Source organism: Convolutriloba macropyga, chromosome 4, assembly GCF_964194025.1.
Source record: "Convolutriloba macropyga chromosome 4, txConMacr16.3, whole genome shotgun sequence".
NCBI classification, from domain to species: Eukaryota; Metazoa; Xenacoelomorpha; order Acoela; family Convolutidae; genus Convolutriloba; species Convolutriloba macropyga.
In genome coordinates, this window is record NC_134471.1 from 73,019,778 (window position 1) to 73,032,962 (window position 13,185).

A 13,185-nucleotide genomic window follows, 5' to 3' on the forward strand; every position below is an offset into this window, starting at 1 on the left:
GCAGTGACTTCGCTCCGCGAAATCCAGAATATTCTACAATTACGAATAATGATAACTCAATTAACGAATTAACACCAAATAACTTAGATTCCAATATCCAAATCGAGACAGCTAACATTCCTCACTCGATTTTTGCCTTGAATCGTTCTACCAAACAGTCGCTACCTGAATTAAACAATTTCCAACGAATCGCAGACAAATTCAATAAAGTCTACATGATGTCTCAATCAAATTCCGACGATGAAACCTTGATGCAAGTCAAACAATCGACACCCTCCAGAGTACGATTTGCAGACGAAGCAGGAACGTCATCAGCCCAAGCAGTACCCGCAACGCCAATCACACCTACCACTGATACGACAACAGTCACTTCGCCTTCAGTAGATGATCTCTATTTGATCTCCTTCAATTTCGCTCTCTCAAAGATCTTTTCCAGTTCCCTGATGGCTAGCCTTACAACTAAGGATGCGATTCTGAAAGAGATACGAGATTGCATTCTGACCAAAAATGAGGACCAATGCAAGCAGATATCACCCTATATACATTCCTTCTGGAAAGAGATACATTTTAAGAATGGATGTGTCTGCATTTACGACAGGATAGCCCTTCCCCATGCAATCAAAGACGCATACGTAGACGCCATCCATGCAACTCATCCTGGAACATGGGGATGACCGATATGGCAACTCACGCGTGGTGGCCATTTATGCACAGGGACATAGCTACAGAAACTGCAAAATGCAACCCCTGTGTCAAGATTGGTAAAAGTCTGATTGGTCAAAATCTGTTGTACCTGCTATTAAATGGGCACCGTTAAAGATTTGCAAAGTTCCAAATGAATAAATTCAAATTGATTTTGGAGGACCAATCTATAATGAAAAAAATCAAGAGATTTACTTTCTTGCATGTTTTGATCGATTTTCAAAATTTCCAACAGCAGAAGTATTTGATAGAGCTAATGCAGATAATATTTTGGAATTTCTTCAAGAATATGTTTTGCTGCACGGTATACCCCGTGCAATTAGATTGGATCAAGCTCGATGCCAAACGGGACAACAAGTTAAAAAATTTTGTAGTCAAAATAACATACAGTTAATTGAAGCTCCAATACACGATCACAGAGCAATTGGCTTAGTTGAAAGGCTAATTCAAACAATCAAGAATCAATTAGCTTGCTTTAAAACGGCGGCGCGAAATCAATTCAATGTGAAAGCATTCAATAATTTATCAGCTCCGAACATGTCGTCAAAAGACTATTAATATATCACCATTTGAGGCACATTTTGGTAGAAAGGCGAATACTCCGTTAAGTAATATAACGACTAAACCAGATCCAAAATGTCTAACTTACATAAATTTTTAAATAAATATTTAGATTTGGAGACTGTCCGATGGGAGGAACTCATTGCTGATGAAAATTGGAACAATGAAGGACGCAGCGACACAGGAATTGAGATGAACAAAGACAGACTGAGCAAAGATGCGACAAAAAAAACGAGGACCCGAACAAGGAATCAAGAGTGATTCCCCACCCAGACGTTGGACAATCAGTACCACGAACAGAAGCTTCATTAGAAGTAAAACTTGCGAAAAAGAGACCGCGCACAAAACGATCAAAGAAAAGTCTCGATGGCTTATACGACGTGTTAGCGCCTAGATCGTCGGTAGTAAAAACGAATACATTCATCTCAGTCATTAAAGAACCAGGAAAAAGAGACGTAACTATCAGAAATTCAGACATAGCAAAATTTGGCACAAAAGCCGAACGTCAAACCGAACTACAGGTCTACGCAAATCGACGTCCAAAGATACCAACGGGAAAAACAACCGAGGAACTGATCAGCCATCACGCGAAAGAATCAAGGAAGAAGCTAGAGGGAGGAAAACGCATGAAGCACAGAAAATTTGCCGATGATGTCAGTACGGTTTCTTCAATACATTCTAATTTCACACGCGCTCTTCGGGTACAAATGCCCACTAAACCAAAAAGATCATTATCAACAGCACCGCCAAAACAACCCACCGAATTAAGAAGTGATTTCGCGGTGCCAATGGAGATGCCATATACTTCAATTGTTATAGCGGAGCCACCTAGCAGACCAAAACGTAAAGCCGCTACAAAAGCCTCTGCAGCATTAATTCCTTCAAAACGAAAACGTTCAACACCCTCGGTTACCAAATTAGATGAATCCGTCACATCAGTACAAACTTGTCCCCCTACAACATCCAGTCCTGGTGTAATTGCGAGAAACAAAAGAAGACAAATCATCAAGCAACAACAAATCCAAAACAAATCGATAATCTCCGCCATAAAGACAGCCGCTGCCCACACTCATCAAAGCGAAACTGACTTTACAGTCGGCCCATGTTCACCAACACAATCGTATCCTACGCAATTCTACGTCTCGCCAAATTTTGAAGGACCAGAATCATCGATGACGGTCGGTGAGGCCGAAAGATATTATGAAAGTGATAGCGACTAAAACATTTAACCAAAACTGTTGACATTTAAAACAATTTTGATTCAAAACAATATAGCATTATTTATTTAACCAGTACATATGATGATTAATTTATTGATAAATAACTTTGTCATTTATTTTCGTCAAGGGGGAAATGTGGTACAATAGTACATATTAGTCTGGGGGCTATTGATTTGGTGCAGCTAATCAAGTTCATTTTAAGTTAAATCAATTTAGTTCATTTTCATTTACCATTATTTCATTCATCATTTAGTTCTTGTTCTGAAGATCAAATCTTATGTTTTCCCACTTTTAATTTTGTTTACATCCTGTGTATGATATCTTTTGTCTGTTCATGTTGTCTCGTGATTTTAAATTGCCGCAGTTGGAAATGTAGTATTGTGAACAAATTGTTGATCAGTTTAGTTAATCTTATTTTGGAATCATTCTGTTCATTTTCTGAATTCAATTTAGTTGTCTCTCTCTTAAACTAGATTCCGCTCCGCTAAAGTCTTAATTCAGATAAGATACAAATTAAGCTTATTTCGGTAAGCGAAATAACCATTCGAATAGAGAACGAACTGTCGCTCCGCCAAATCTACAATAATTCTGTATTCAGATTATAATTTCAACAAGCATCAAAATTAAGTGTGGATTCGCTCCGCGAATAAGCCAACAAATTGGAACACTAAGTTTGAATAAATCGGCAACGCGAATCAACTCAACCTACAGATTGCTAATCTGTACGACAAAACATTTACTGGTAATTTATGTTTCTCGTATTCCAAGTTTTATAGGCATTATTTAGCTTATGAAATAACTGAAAAAACTAAACTAACTAATTCTTATCAACATTTTATCAAACACAATGAACACACACACACTTTGAGCTTTCATATTCAGTTATCAATTTCACTCAAGGTCACTATCTATCTCATCCAGCATATATAGGGTTACGGAAATTTTTGCCCAGGTTGAGGTCCCAGAAGGAAAGTCGATATGTCCGGACCCAGATTAACACACGAAGGGGGTGTCCTGCGTTCAAATTTAAATAGTCTGGAAACACGGAAGAATGCGCAAATTTTGTCTGGAAATATAACGATTTTTGGTCACGCTATATGAAAAGATTTTTTGTGTCTGACTTATTATGCACTGGGGTTAATCAATTTCAAATTTGTTTTTAGTTCAACAAACTCCCTGACTCGATAAAAACACTTTTAAAAAGTATATCAGTGAAAAAGAACTTTTTTCTAGACAAGCAACACCAAAAATTCATTTTGAGGTAGACTTAACTTACAACTTACAGTGGGGATACTTCTCACCAGGTTTGGTCCGATTGGATCAACTAAAGTTTGAAATTGAACGCTCGAAAGTTTGACGAACGCACAAAAGTCCAATGAACGCGAGAAAGTCTGATAAACGCACTAAAGTCGAATGAACCCGCAAATGGTCTGGTGAACGGACAAAAATCTGGACAAAAAAACGCACGAAAGTCTGTTCATAGACAATTTCCATCTGGGACGGTCCAGACATATCGAAATTCCGCCTGGGACCTCAAACTGGGTGGGAAAAAATCGCTGTGCTTGCTTATGCTAAAATTTGAATGTTTATTCTTTGAAAAAAATAATTTTGATCAAATCACTTATGCGATTACAATAAAGAGATTAAAAATTATAAAATAAAATAGTAATAATCCACAAAGTATGAAAAAACCGATTGAGAGTAATTGTTTTTTTTACTCAGTATTTTAAGAGATTACTATGCAGACACCCTGCCTTCGAATGTTGTCGCTACATTACAAAACAACAGATATTGCAGAAGTTACCACATATCTGAATATTATTCAAAATGAGCAGATAAATGATAAAATTAATAAATTTTCGCAGCGAACTAACCCTTTTTACATTTTGAGGAGAAACGCCAAAACAAAATTGAAGGTCTGAGAAGTTTTTGAAGAAGATGGAAAATGCAAGAGGTAAAAATAGATTGATTGAATAATCTGATTTTTTTTCAATTTTTGTTTTGGTTTTAATGATAAACTGCATATCTTTTTTGTTAAGAGCAAATGATTCAGAAATTCCACGGCCTGAATTAAATTGTTCAATCATTTTCTTGAGAATACATGTCGGAATTTTTTCCATTAGTTCAAAGTGTTCTCTAAGGAAAACCTTTTTGTAATTCCTCAATTCTGCTAAACTTTCAAATTCTTTATTTTTGAAGAAGTTTTTGTTATTCACTTTTTGTCGTTCTTCCTATTTTTAGCAGAACAGACATCACGCAATTTTGAAATACCCCTAGTATAAATGACTTGTAAATTTGAAGCAGTCAAATCAATTAATTGTAAAGCTCAGAGATTTTTAAATTTAAATGGTATTACATAAAATGTTTTTTGTTCAGTTTCACAGTTTTTTTGAAAATTTTATCAATTTAAACTTGCCGTTATTGAGCTTCGATCTGTTTTAATAAAATCACAAAACAGTTTTTTCATAGCAACGTGTGATTGTGAGCAAAGGAAAACTAATGTCGTTTTTTGTAACAAAAGTTATTGCTGAAAAAAAGTATAAAAGGCCTAGTACACTACGTTGAGGTACAGCAATATTAACCAATTTAATTTCAAAAAATTTTTGTCTCCCAAGCAAGACTCTCGAAACGTAGCTGTTTCACTTATTGAGAAATATTATTAACTCATTAACCTATTAAAAACTGTGTCAAACCATTTGTTTAATCAATTAGCGGACCCTCCGTGCGTCACCTTTCCAACTAAAAGGAGATTAATTTTTTTGTCAAACTAACAAGAATTGTACTTTTTTGTCTCTTAATAGAATTGATTTTGGTTGAAAAATTTGAACTTAATTGAAAAAAATATTGGTGTTGACAAAATCTTCTCGGATACCAAAACAGTAACTGGCACGTATGTTTTTCTTCTATAAAATTGAACACAAGTATTAGGTTCATATTTTGAAATAAAAACACTTCAACTGTTTTTAAATAGCTGTTGATATTTACCAGTTTTAACACCTAGATACATCACTCTGAAATTCCAATAAATTAATTGAATGTTTTCAACAATGGTCCACCTTCTATAAAAGGGGGCAATTCTTCAATCGAACTTAAGGAGCAAAATATTAACCAATCAGAGACCACTAAAAATTTTCCACGTATGCGCATAATGTTTTTTTTTAAAGAATGGAACCGTGTTAGGTTAATTAGCCAAACCGACGGTCGGGTCGGTAGACGCGCTTCGCGCGCGTTGTGACATCGTCATGATATCCAACTCTTAATTTCCGGATTACATCCACAACGCATAAGATGCATGGCAGTGAATAGTGGCCCGAAAATACGCTTGAACCGAAATTCGGCTTTTTGCACTATAGGCCAAATAGATTTGTGGTAGACTGTGGCACAAAGGGGGATTCTCTACTAGGTATCCAAGAGTTAATTGTTTAAAATATCGCATTGTATCACCAGTCAATTACATTATACAAAAAATATTGTGACCACTTATGGTATTTCGAAAAAGAGTATTTTCTCAAGTGTGGAATTGATATAAATCATGGGTCCTTAACCCCTAGTTGAGAGAGGGACTTGGATTTCGAAATAGTAATTAATTTGCAAGGTTTTGAAGTTTATCTTGAGCGTATTTGATAAGTAAACAAAAGGAGCGAACTTGAGCGATTTAGGTTGGTGTGAAATCTTAAGTAAACAAAAGGGAGATTAGATTTGCAAAGTGATCAAGTTGTCAGAAATAGTCAGAATCAAACTCCAAGATCATTAAGCGGAAGAAACCAAGTATGAATATACCAAAGAAAAGAATGGAAGGGCTTGGCAAAAACAATGATAATTTAATAAATAAATTCCCCGAAATCCCAAAAATGCATCCTCTAATAGCCATTTTGATATGATAAACGCGAGTATTTATTCCCTATAAGTAACTACTAGTTTGGGGTTACTGCTTACTGTTTTCAGGAAAGATATAAAGGTTATCTTAACAAGGAAAATTTAGTGCATAAAAAGGGAAACAAACAAAAGTTTTGCTTTGAAGAATTTGTCGGCCGAATTTATTGTATTTTTCCAACGAAAAACATGTTTGTTAGCCTCTGACAGTTACCCACAGAGTGGGGAAGACCAGTTAAAGACAGAGAGGTAAAGTTGTTGTCACAAACCATACTCTGTGAAAAAACAAAGCAAATTATTATATGTGAAAGAAAAAGCACTTACCAATATTTTGTTTTTCGAATTGTAGAAAAGAGACTTTTAATCGTTAAAAACTGATACTTTAATGGTGTAGTTCAGCAAGTGTTCGGCTTTTGTGCACAAAAATCAAACGGGCTTGAATCCATATTAAATTTAAGTAAAATAAAAAGATGGTTGAAGGGACACGCATGAAGAAATGAAAAGGAAAATAAAACGATTTGAAAAATTGTTAGCTTTTTATTGCAATAGTGTTTTGAATCCAAACCCGGTAACCCCATTTTAGGAGAACTAGTGAGATTAGTATTTCAGTAGTGTTTTGTTTTTGCAGGAGAAAATTGGAAGAGATCTTGGGAATTAATGCAATTAGTTTTTGGAGTTCTTATATCCAAATTTTGTCAGTCAGTCGCATTTAGCGGGGGATTTTTGGTTAAATCATAGTGTCTAGTTAGAATCAGAGCTCGGAAAAAGTAACACTACTATCGTTTTGGTAATTACACATTGTAGGAAATCATTGTTGTCAAGAAAAAAAGGTAACTAAAGTATTAGAGGTTCAAAAGGTCTAAACATTAGCAAAAGAGAATTTTTGGTGGAAAAAAACGAGTTATGAAGTGAGTTCAATGTATGAGATGGGACTAATTATTGCCCTGAAGTGATCTAGAGAATAGATTGATAAAGCCAAAAGAGCACAATGCCTGTTTGAAGGAATTTCTGATAGAGAGAAACTCAAAAGTTGCAAAACCAAGCGTCCATATTTTAGCGACCCCCCCCGCAAGTCCTGAAAACCCTACTTCCTCAAGTCCGATCACCATGAAATTTTAACTGATCACTCCCAGGACAATTCTTTAAAACAACAGGCTTTTTCCGTACCCGAAACCGCTCTTTTGGCCTTTAAAGTAAACAAAGAAAAAGGCAGAAAGAACTATGTTTTCCCTGATTTTTAAATGATTGACAGATCGTTAAAACACAATATTCTCAGAACCACAGGGGAGCAAACGTATTCCTGGGTTAAATCAGGCAAGTTTTAGCAACATGAAAAAGGATAAAACAGAGTTTATGTACTTGTATAAGAACTGTTGGACATGAAACATAAGTTTTGTTGCATCTTGAACTTATCAAGCGAGTTGTTCAAAAATTTCGGGTCATATTAGGCAAACATTTATATAAGATAAACTGCAGCGCGTGACTGACCTTCTACGCCCACTATTGCACTTATACGTTAGGTCAAAACGTTCTAAAAGGAACGACACGTTACATTTTGCTGATAAAAACTGATAAGGTTGAGTACCCTTAAGAACAAGAAAAACCAGCAGACGCGAGAGAGCAAGTCTGAGAGAAAGACTTACGAGGCTGAGACACAGCAGTTTGTTAGTCAAAACTGTGAGAGAGAGAAAACTCAAGTGGAGCAGTTGATTCTCAGAGTGAGAAAATTGTAGTTGTTTAGTGAGTTCTTTGCGAAAGAACATAATTTGGCAGTTGCAGTGAGTGAAACTGCAACGTTTTTCAAAATTGCTGGTTGCGAAGATTATAAGTTTCTGGCCAGTAACATAGCTACTGGGAGGCAGAACTTATTTCAGTTATCGGTGAAAAGTAGTAGAGTGACGGATTTGTGGATACCTGCGGAGAGAGTGATTGAATTGGTTTGATTTGGTGTGGATCGTTAATTAGTTTTGATAGAAAAATTCCTTTTGATTATTGAATATACTCAATTAACTGTCTCTGGCTATATATAACATTACTCGTTGCTGGTATTACATATTTTGAGTATTAATTCAATTATCCAGAGTGAAGTTTTCAAGCAGCCGATAGAGCAACATTTTTTGGGGACAACACAGTACACTCCCTACAACAAGAGGAACTACCAAACGAATCTTTCGGAATTGTGATAGAGTTTTGGGCGCTAGCCAGTCCCCAGCTAGAAGCCTTCTAACGACAAAAATACAAAATTCTACATCAAGAGATGATATTTTATTCATCCATACGCATACAAAAAACTAACATAAAATAAACAAAAATTTATGATTTGCACAAATTCTTTTGGAATTATAAATGACAGGGTGATTACAGCCTCGACTTATGAAAAGACAATGCTCCACCCAAATTGATTATAAGAAGACATTCGCTTGTTCTCACCGTAATCTCCACATTAGCTCGACCCATTTTTGGCTGCTGGAATTTAGGTCAAATTGAGTTTAATACCCGAAATTTGATGTTCAACTTTAGTTTGACCCAAATAACGAGTCGAGGAAAAATTTGATTCATTTGCTTGGTTTTTGGCTCAACTTTAAAAATTCTAAATGCAAAATTGTATCTCATTAATGCTTATAATGTAGTCAGCAAATATACTCCTTCGTCTGATGCAATTTCAAAGATCTACTAAAAAAAATAAAAAAAATCGTCACTCGTCACAGGCGATACTTGACATTTTTTTTGGAGGAAAACGTCTAAACATTGCCAAATTTTTTTTATCGTTTTGAGATAAATTGGACTGCCTTGGTGCAAATCTGTTCAGTCTCGCCGATGGCTCAGTGAAAGCAACAAAAAAGAAAACAACAAAATTTGAAAAATACGGATATTAAAAAAAATCATGAAAAGATATTCGCTCGATCCAAGAAAAGACCATGCTCGACTGATAAATTTGTCTAATTTGGCCTTTTGATATACTATTACTCGACCCACAAACAGACTTCAAATAGGAAGCTCGACTATGTAATTTTGGTCAGTAAAGCCCCGCACCATCACTAGAATTTTTTGAATCTCTTCGTATGCGGAATTCTAAGCATGCGTATCTTTATCTACAAAATTCAGCAGCAAATTTTGTAGGTAACTTTTGCCTGAAACGGTCTCCTCAGAGGTCACTTTGGCCTATGAAAGTCTTTAGAACTTAAGACTTTCAATTTTGATCTGGAACCTTACACTTTAAACTGGGTATCAATTAGAGGAACTCTTAAAGCATTTCTCATTATTCCTGTTTCAGACACCCGGTTGCCTTCATTTCTGTCTCTTTATTGATTCTTCTGGTAGCCGAGAGAACGTACAATTACATGGACAAGTATGGTGTGTTGAGAACAGTTGAGGTAGTGCACCCCGGTACTTGTAAAGTTCTCGAGGGAGACTATCATGGAAGCGAAGACCTAACCCTGGGACCGGACGGATCTGTCATTGCTTCAACTGGGGGTTCGTGATAATCTGACATCAAAAAAGCCATTCCTGCCATACAATTTTAATCAAAATACTGAACACATATGGTTCATGAAAGACATGAGAACTGTATATCCAAATTTGAGACCACCTAGAACCTGCGCGTTCTTTTTATGCTTATTAAAGAAAAAATAATTCGCTAAGTGGTTAATAAGCTTGGTATGCTATTTAATGGCTCGAAAGTTTTTATTATTCTGCTAAACTGGCGGCATTCGACCATTAAGAAAAGGTACAGAAGCCAAAAATTTTGCAGTTCACCAGTAAAGCTAAAATTATTTTTTAATAGGTCAGGCGAATGACAATTTTTCAGGAATGAAGAACAAAGGTCTTTAGATGTTTGTACAAAAAAACTTAAAAAAAACAGAATTTTTGATTAAAATGATCTTGACTATTTTTAAAGAAAAATCTAAAAAATGATTGGAAATTTTGAATAGAAATAACTAATTGTCATTTTTTTTAGTTTCCAACACTTGTAATGCACCTGTTCATTTTTGTCGGTTTTTTTGCCCATTTGGGCAAAAATATTTAGTTCATCTTTGGTATAGGTTCGCAATGCTGCTAAAGCAAAAGGAAAGCTGTTTTTTATTATTCTCTACCTTGAAATTTTAAAATAAGTTACACTCTGATTTTACTTTGATTTTACCTTCGACTTTGTATTTGAAAAGTCTGTAAGGTTTAATCAGCATGTTGTTAAAGTTTATTTTTGCCTTCGAGAAAAACCACTTGATTGAATGCCAAGCCGTTCAATTTCTGTGATAATTTACTCTCAAATAAAAAAATGTGAAGCTAAACAATTAGTGAGAAGAGAGGGAATCATCATAGTTTCAAGATATTATCAATTTAACAGTAACCATTATGCTCAATGCTGAATAAGTTTGAAATCTCAACTTAAAAAGCAAAAATACTTTGACTATATGGTTCATCCAGATTGATTTTCAGTAAACATTGTATCAAAAAATTCATGTTCTTTGCTTTAAAAAACTTGGTAAAACAGGAACTTGAATCAAAATATCTTTCATTGAAGCATCATAAAATGTACGAAAAGCAAAAGTGAAAACAATCATAATTATTTGAAAAGAATTATACATATAGTGTGGAAACTAGTAGTGCCTAATGGCGTGACAATTAGTGAAGAATGGTTGTCACAAATTTTTTGCGCAGGCCACAAAATGCACGTTGTGGAAAATGATTGGGATCATATCCAATTTAGAAACAAATGTCAACTAAATTAGCCTAGTGTAACTAGTTTTCACACAATTGCAACTCTAATCTTAAAACATGTTTAATGAAGAATCCCCACAAAATCGAGAATGTTTAATCGATTTTTCGAGAATTGGCCACGTAATGTTAATAAGTTGTCAATTTTGTACTTAGGCAAAAAACCTCATGTATCTGGCACAAAACCAACACTCTGAAAATATTCCAACAAAATTTTTTTTGTTGTCTTGTTATTTCAAGTTTTTCTGAATATAGGTACAGCACATATTCTAAAAACATTAAATTTTCTATAAAATACATGACTTCGTATAGTTATACAAGGATCATCAATCATATTGGCGTTATGCCAATATGTTTTATGGTAATAGGTTTTGCCAGGTGCATTTCTCCCTGAGACTACCACGATATAGATTTTTGAATTCCTTGACTTCATATTACCACCGTGCTTGATTTTGTTTGAGAACCGTACCAGGAAAAACGGTATATTTCGTTTCACGTCATATAAGATATTTGTGTGACTAATAAAAAATCGCGACTCAAAAATGCACAAAAATCGCGACTCAAAAATGCAAAAAAATGCACAAAATACATTGATTGCATAAATGAAATAATGAACATGAACACAGCACCGAAAAAGAACATCTGAGCACTACAAAAATTGTGTTTTAACTTGTTAGCTTGCCAAAAACTGTTTTAGAACAGAATAAAAAGTATTTCTCCGTCTTTGGTGTTCACTGTTAGCATCGGCTCTTTCTTTACTTACCAACAAGCAAAAAAAGTTGATTAATCTCGAATTTACAATTAAAAAATTTTCAAAACGTGATTGTAATGTGATGTGAATGAAATTTCCAGTGATGTAAACGCGAATTTTTTTAGGTTTGAACTTACTTCAGAGAACGGCAAATTTCTACAAGGGAGACAAATTGATCAAAATCACTGGAACAAAAATTGAGGAACTACAATTTGAAAACTTCAAGTACGATTTCGTTCCTCACGGAATTGACTTGATGGAAGTTGATAAAGAAAACTGGCTTCTATTTGCTATCAATCATCGACCTGATCAAGATTACGTTGAAATGTTTGATTGGAACACAGCTGGAAACAATCTAAAGATAAAACATTACAAATCCGCTAGTGTTGCGCAACTTGGAATCACCGGAACCATCAATGACGTAACAATTACATCACGCACTTCCTTTTACGTAACAAATGACAAGTTTTACAACTCTAGAGTTGATCAAATTGCCAAATATCTTGGACTTCCTTTTACTAAACTTGTTCATTATAATAACGGAAACGCAACTGATGTTTCACGCGGCTACGTTGAGGCGAATGGGGTCGCAATTCTAAAGTCTGCTAGAAAAATTTTTCTAGCCGATCCATTTTCTAATACTTTTTATGAGTTTGAAGTTGACCAAATTGATGGGAGCTTAAAACTAGTGAGCAGTTTAATAGTGCCGACAAGCCCGGATAATATCAACATCGTCTCCGAAAACGAAGTTCTGATTGGTTGCCACGTTAAGTTGCATGACTTCTTGGTTTACACGAAAGATATTGATCACCTCAATGCACCCTCCCACGTGATCAGGGTGTTCCGCAAGGATATAAAAAGTGAATGGGAGTATGAAACTGTTTTTATGGATGATGGGTCGATAGTGAGTGGTTCGAGTGTTGCAGTTTACAGTAATGATGTATTGTACATTGGAACTGTTGCAGATAAGATCGCATACTGTGTTAAATAGACTTCATATCAGATCATTAGAGCAAAGATTTTCTCCTTTTGATAATTTCCTACTTACACCCGATTAATATTTTTGGAGCTATTTTATCACTAAAAGATAGAAATTAATGTTGTAGCTTTCGTTACTTGAATTGAAAATAAAAATCTTAATTGACTAGTATTTCCATATCAGAGACGGCATCATTGAGAAGCACCAACTTTGCAGCACAGGCAAATAGTTTTCTTCCGCAGACACGAGCTTCGTTCTGCCCCATAGACGAGTAAAAAAAACTCCGTCAAAAGTGAGCTCAAGTCTGCGCTAGAAATTTTATTGGCTTACTATAACATAAGTCGCGGAACCTGAAAATGCGTCAAAAGTCATGACAGTGTTAA

General features: G+C 35.2%; 1 protein-coding gene across 3 annotated transcripts in view; it reads left to right on the forward strand.

Moving 5' to 3' along the window:
- Window positions 1-12,973, forward strand: part of LOC142338662 (serum paraoxonase/arylesterase 2-like) — a 48,633-nt gene extending 35,660 nt beyond the window's left edge. For all 3 annotated transcript variants that reach the window (XM_075388515.1, XM_075388516.1, XM_075388517.1), the window contains exons 2-3: window positions 9,631-9,830; window positions 11,949-12,973. In XM_075388515.1, coding sequence (XP_075244630.1) covers window positions 9,631-9,830; window positions 11,949-12,814 — 1,066 coding nt within the window. In that variant the 3' untranslated portion in view covers window positions 12,815-12,973. The remainder of the gene's footprint in view (window positions 1-9,630; window positions 9,831-11,948) is intronic.
- The last annotated feature ends 212 nt before the right edge of the window (window positions 12,974-13,185 follow it).